The 5,926-nt window shown below is 42.5% G+C and overlaps 2 protein-coding genes across 2 annotated transcripts; one reads left to right on the top strand and one right to left on the bottom strand.

Moving 5' to 3' along the window:
• The first annotated feature begins 322 nt into the window (after positions 1 to 322).
• On the top strand, positions 323 to 3,227 carry LOC126687923 (protein FAR1-RELATED SEQUENCE 5-like). Its single transcript, XM_050382473.2, has 6 exons — positions 323 to 397; positions 901 to 1,751; positions 1,835 to 2,335; positions 2,420 to 2,643; positions 2,724 to 3,095; positions 3,184 to 3,227. The coding sequence occupies exons 1-6, from the start codon at positions 323 to 325 to the stop codon at positions 3,225 to 3,227; spliced, it is 2,067 nt and encodes a 688-aa protein (XP_050238430.1).
• On the bottom strand, positions 3,224 to 5,715 carry LOC126687922 (protein MAIN-LIKE 2-like). Its single transcript, XM_056106381.1, has 5 exons — positions 5,582 to 5,715; positions 4,759 to 5,044; positions 4,259 to 4,672; positions 3,456 to 4,000; positions 3,224 to 3,370 (listed from the first exon to the last, which is right to left on the bottom strand). The coding sequence occupies exons 1-5, from the start codon at positions 5,618 to 5,620 to the stop codon at positions 3,224 to 3,226; spliced, it is 1,431 nt and encodes a 476-aa protein (XP_055962356.1). The 5' UTR covers positions 5,621 to 5,715.
• Positions 5,716 to 5,926: the final 211 nt, after the last annotated feature.

The following is a 5,926-nucleotide window of genomic DNA, read 5'->3' as shown; positions in this document are numbered from 1 at the left end:
TGCTTAGAATAATGCAGCATATACTTGGAATTTTGATCAATTCACAACTTAAAGTCGCAACAAATTATTCTCCGTTTCTTTTTAAATATTTTTCATAAAAATATTAATTTTTTTAATTGGTAGAATAGAGTTTGGCAAAAAAAAATATGGTAGAATAGAGAGAATACTATAAGGGTATTGCTATTCGCCGCCCCCTTTTGCTTACCACCGCACAGGCAAAAGACATTTTCTGCCCTTTTAGAAAAATTTCGAAAAAAAAAAAACCAAAATTCTCTCAACTTATTCGAACACATTCGGAAAAATATGTAAAAAGCCGAGTAAAATGACGGATAACGAGTATAATTCGTCGGGAAACGAGTATCGACATTCGGAAACAAGTTTTTCCGGCTTTTCTGGGGTAATAATTAAATTTTTTAAATATTTTTTTAAATTTTTTCAAGGGGGACGATTGGATTTCACGTTCCCTCCAGAGGAGGGGACGATTGGATTTCACGTTCCCTCCAGAGGAGAGGACGTGAAATTCAACGTCCTCTCCTCTAGAGGGGACGCCATTTTGGGCGTCCCCTCTTCTAGAGAGGACGCTCGGCGTCCTCTCTAGAAGAGGGGACGCCCAAAATGGCGTCCCCTCTGGAGGAGGGGACGCCCAGCTTTACGTCCCCTCTTCTAGAGGGGACGTAAAGCTGGGCGTCCCCTCCTCTAGAGGGGACGCCCAACGCCGGCGTCCTCTCCTCTGGAGAGGACGCCGGCGTCCCCTTTTCCGGCCGCGACCGAAACGTCGCGGCCGGAAATTAATTAATACTAAAAAATTTAATAATTACAGTAATTTTTTATTCCATATTATTACGACTTTTTATTACATATTATTTCGATTTGTTAAACGTAAGTATTTATGTTTTGCAGGTAGATTTAGAAGATTATGGCGGTGATGGAATTGATTACAGCGATTGGTTTAAGCTAGATCATGGGTTTGATAGTGATGTTGAAGCAATTACTTGGGCTAAGAGTACTGCTATAAAGATTGGATTTGAATTAGTCATTTCGTCACATAAGAACGAGGGGAAAAAGAAGCTTCTACGATGTGCTCGGGGTGAGCGTTACAGAGGTTCATTCACAGATTCTGATTCCTTCGTACGGAAAAATACGAAGACAAAAGCGTGTAAGTGCAAATTTAAAATTATTGTCAAATTAGGAAAGACTGCATGGTTTATACTTACAGATCCTGGTATTTCGAGTACACACAACCATGCTCTAGCTGTGTATCCTGAAGGATACCGTCAGATGAGTGGGCTGAGTGGCGAGGCGAAAGAAATTGTGCGAGATATGACTGCGGCACAAGCGAAGCCGTGTTCTATCATGGCAGCTTTAAAAGAAAAAGTACCATCTGACAACCCTAGAATAAAGCAAGTGTACAACTATAGAGAGACTTTGAGAAAGTCTAGCTTTGAGGGTAGAGATGTGGTTGGGCAATTTTATCACATGGCTCAGCAAAATGATTATGTACACTGGACTCTTGCTGAGGAGGATACAGGTGTGTTGACCCATATTTTCATGGCTCATCCTGATTCAGTGAGACTACTTCGTACGTACTACTGGATCATCGGCATGGACTCCACGTACAAGACGAACAAGTACAAGCTGCCTTTTTTTGAGATTATTGGAATGACTCCTTGCAACAAGAACTTCATAATTGCATATGCAATTATGAAGGATGAGACTGAAGGGAGCTACAGATGGGTATTGGAGAGACTGAGGTATTTAATTATAATTATGTTATTTGATATTTTAATGATATTCAAATTCAAATTACTTATTAAATCATCGGGCAATAATGCAGGTGCTTGATTGGGGAACATATTCATCCGAGCGCTATTCTTACTGATCGAGAATTGGGGCTTATGAGACCAGTGTCAGAGGTTTTCCCACGTTCTTCTCATCTACTATGTACGTGGCACATAAATAAGAACGTAGAAGATAGAGTGTACAGAATTAGTGGGAAAAACCAAGAGTTTGCTGAAATTTTCAAGAATAGTACATGGAAGAAAATTATCAGAGCGCCAAGTTTTGATCAATATAACATAGCTGTGGAGCACTTCAGAGATCGGTTTAAAGGTTTTCCAGGGTTGATACAGTACATTGAGGGGACTTGGCTGGGACACAGAGAGAAGTTCGTATCTTGCTGGACGGACTTAGTCCTACATTTTGGAAACACCACCACATGTAGAGTCGAGAGCGCACATGCTCAGCTTAAGCAGTGGCTTAACTCTAGCACCGGTGCTCTGGACACAGTCTGGACGAAGGTCGACAAAGTTATACAGTCGCAGCTGATAGATATCCGGTAACATTCTTCTCGAGTAATATTAGTACTTATACAAACTATGTGGACATTGTTATTAACATAAATGTTTTAAAATTACTGCAGCAAAACACTTGAGGACTCCAGACGGACTATTGGCGTACATCGACGCGGTTTTCCATTTGACAAGCTCTCATGCAGAGTGTCGCATTACTGTCTGGATTTAATATCGAAAGAACTAAGGCGTATGCGAGAATTGAGTACCGATGTCTACGATCGCTGTGGTTGTGTGGTTAGATCAACACATCAGATCCCCTGTGCATGTGAGCTGCGAGCGGTGGTCGATTCAGGTATCACGCACCACTTTCATTGAATACTAATATTAAAAATATTAATATTGTTATTGAAAGCTAATATGTGTTATTTGTAGGTAACCCGATCAGCCTTGACAGTATACACCCGTTTTGGACGAAACTTGTTATTCTCGGCGATGGGTTGGACAAATCTGCGCAACCCGATTTTGCTGGTTTTCAGACTGAGGAACATCAGTATTTTCACGAGGTCGCCGACGAGGTCATGACTAAGGATCCTTCAGTGTTGCGTGATATTTCTCGTATTGTTCGAGAGCGACTTCACCCCGAAGACTTAGGCTACATGGAACCAGAAGTTAAAACAAATGTCAGAGGTCGACCAAAGGGGAGCAAATCAACGAAGCGGGATCCGAGTCGTCATGAGTACAAGGACCGTGTACCTGGTCGTCCTAAATCTTCCAAAGCTCAGAACAATCGTACATCCGCGTCAGGTAATTATCATCCACTAATATTCGTTATGTACGTCTACTGTAGTAGTATCCTTGTTATTTATAATAATATTTTTTTTATTTCCCGCAGCTGGTTTGCAGGCTCGCCGCCAAAAGGGAGAAGTTCGTATCTAATATTCGTTATGCACATAACCCAGCTGTCGCAGCACCCTAGACGGCATGTACGGCTCGACAATGTCCCGGTACGCTATCCAGCCATAATATGCAGTGTGCTCTACGGTGGCAGCAGGCTCGCCGCCAAAAGGGAGCCATGTGATCTGTTAAAAAATTACAAAACAAAAATTAAAATATAGCGATCGTAATAAAATAAAATTTAACTAATAGATTAACAAATTTACATACCTCCTCAGCAGTCAGCGTGTCCAAACGAGCTCGCAAGGACCGAAGTCGGGTGGCTGAGCAATCAGACGCAATAGCACTCCAGCTAGAACATCGAGGAAGATGAGACTCGATCAACAACCGCTCTCGCTGGGGCCGGAAGCATGGAAAGTACTCATAAATCCATGTCTGCAGCAGTGTCAGACAGCCAGTCAAACCGGAGCAGTCTCCTCTCGATGAGATTCCAAGCTGCCGATAGAGATAAGCTAGTGTAGCTGATCCCCAGGAAACTGTACTCGTATCTGTGACTCCTTCCCGCACCTCCCATATGGTTGCAGGTCTAATCCGATGGCCACTCTTGTCAGTGAATAGAGTGCAACCTAACGTCAACCAGATCCAGGCTATCGCCTCCACCTCTGCAGTACGGTCACGCCTACATAAGCTGATGATCGACTCAATCAGCACACCTCCCTGGGCAAAATGCTTGCTCGTCTTACTCACAAGATCCTCTGGTGAAATACCTAAAATCTGTACGCAGTAAGCCATCAGCTGAGCCTTGTTCGGCTGACCTGAAAACATAATTTCGCAATTTAAATTAATATCACGCAATAAGTACAGTAAATTTCTAGAAAAAATTGGGCAGCACTTCCCCTAAAAATGAGCATCACCCATTTTTCAGGGAAGTCCTGCAAAGAAATTACAATTGGCAAACCAAAACACAATCCACATTAAACAACTAATTTGTCTAAATATTTTATTAAATAACCTAAAACAATTAACTTATTCTAAATAACATTAAATGTAAAAAATATAACAGAATATCGCACCTGAAACCATAGCCCCAGCAACTGGAATCCGAAGAATATGCCACACGTCATGTAATGTGATGGTCATCTCCCCGAATGGCATGTGAAAAGAGTTTGTATCTGGCTGCCATCGCTCCACAAATGCAGAAAGGAGCGGGATATCCAGATGATCAAACATGATAAACGGGAGATGTGATATCTCAGTCCCGTCTATCAGCACCTTAACCTCCTCTGAGGCCGTCTCATACCACTGCCTCAGCTTCTTCAGAGCTCCATGTCTAGTCTGACACTTCAGCACGCCTCTGTCCGCCCCATCCCATAGCCGAGAAGCGACATGCCCGAGAAAACTAGGAATAACAGTGTCATCCTCGGGTCCACCAGGTACTGGACCAGTAACGGTCCACACGTCAACCTCTTCAGGTCGTCTGTTCGACCCTGAAAGTAACAGTAAACATAATTAAATTACATTTAATTTTTTAACAATATTATTAAATTAATTATAATCATTTAATTATATTTACCTGATGACGAGTCGCCAACGAACCGACCACCTGCACCCTTTTTCCGTTTAGAAATGTAAATTTTTTCACTTGGCTCGTCCTCTGGCTCGTCCTCTGGCTCGTCCTCTGAGCTCACAAAATCATCAGACTCTCTAAGATCCTCAACAGAAATGCGGACCTCATCGGGAGAAGTATGCGCTTGTTTCTTCCGTCGAGCCGAGGCAGAAACTTTACGCGTCGTAACGTGACGGGCTCCCGATCCCCCTAATTCTGGGGCCAAAAACGTCTTCCCCATACGCTTTCTGCCCTGCAATTATAATAATTTAAATTATAGAAATAATATATATCTCAGTCCCTAAAATTATTTAATATATTTTTAAATTTAATTTTTTTTTAAAAAAAAAAAAAATTATATTAAATTACGGAACGGGCGTCCGGCGTCCCCTCCGGAAGAGGGGACGCCGGACGCCCGGCGTCTCCTCCGGAAGGGGGGACGCCGGACGCCCGGCGTCCCCTCTTCCGGAGGGGACGCCGTTCGTCCCCTCCGGAAGGGGGGACGCCGAAAACGGCGTCCTCCCTTCCGGAGGGGACGCCAGCGTCCCTTGTCCCCTCCGGAAGGGGGGACGCCTCCGGAGGGGACGCCGCACGTTCCCTCCGGAAGAGGGAACGTGGGAAATCCACGTTCCCTCTTCCGGAGGGAACGACGGATTTCACGTCCCCTCCGGAAGAGGGGACGCCGGTTTCCGGCGTCCCCTCCTCCGGAGGGGACGTGAAATCCCGTTTTCTATTTTTTAAATTATTTTTTTAAAAAAAAAAACCGAAATTAATAAAAAAAAATACTTACCGGAGGTTGTCGATTTCTATCTCGTTCCAAATCCGACATTTTCGTAAAATATGAATTTGTGAAAAGTTGAATGAGTTGAGAGGATTTAGTTTTTTTTTTATGAATTGGTTATCTATTGAAAATGTGAAAAGGGTAAAATTGTCCTTTGCCCGTGCGGTGGTAAGCAAAAGGGGGCGGCGAATAGCAATCCAGATACTATAAATATATATATATATATATATATATATATATATATATATATATATATATAAATAAGATAAATTTTATCATTTTTTTAATATTCCCTATATTCTGTTTGAGAATGAATATATTTTATTTTTATTTCTCTTCTAAAAAGTCCGTATC

The sequence above is a fragment of the Mercurialis annua genome, linkage group LG6 (assembly GCF_937616625.2).
Source record: "Mercurialis annua linkage group LG6, ddMerAnnu1.2, whole genome shotgun sequence".
Classification (NCBI taxonomy): domain Eukaryota; kingdom Viridiplantae; phylum Streptophyta; class Magnoliopsida; order Malpighiales; family Euphorbiaceae; genus Mercurialis; species Mercurialis annua.
This window is presented reverse-complemented; position numbering and strand designations above follow the sequence as displayed.

Excerpts from the sequence above, each read along its gene's own strand:
- LOC126687922 (XM_056106381.1), bottom strand. The coding sequence starts at position 5,620 with ATGTCGGATTTGGAACGAGATAGAAATCGACAACCTCCG. Across the intron at positions 4,001-4,258 it reads TGCTGGGGCTATGGTTTCAG|GTCAGCCGAACAAGGCTCAG; the intron begins GTGCGATATTCT and ends TTATGTTTTCAG. Across the intron at positions 3,371-3,455 it reads ACACGCTGACTGCTGAGGAG|ATCACATGGCTCCCTTTTGG; the intron begins GTATGTAAATTT and ends ATTTTTTAACAG.
- LOC126687923 (XM_050382473.2), top strand. The coding sequence starts at position 323 with ATGACGGATAACGAGTATAATTCGTCGGGAAACGAGTATCGACATTCG. Across the intron at positions 398-900 it reads GTTTTTCCGGCTTTTCTGGG|GTAGATTTAGAAGATTATGG; the intron begins GTAATAATTAAA and ends TATGTTTTGCAG. Across the intron at positions 2,336-2,419 it reads TCGCAGCTGATAGATATCCG|CAAAACACTTGAGGACTCCA; the intron begins GTAACATTCTTC and ends AAATTACTGCAG.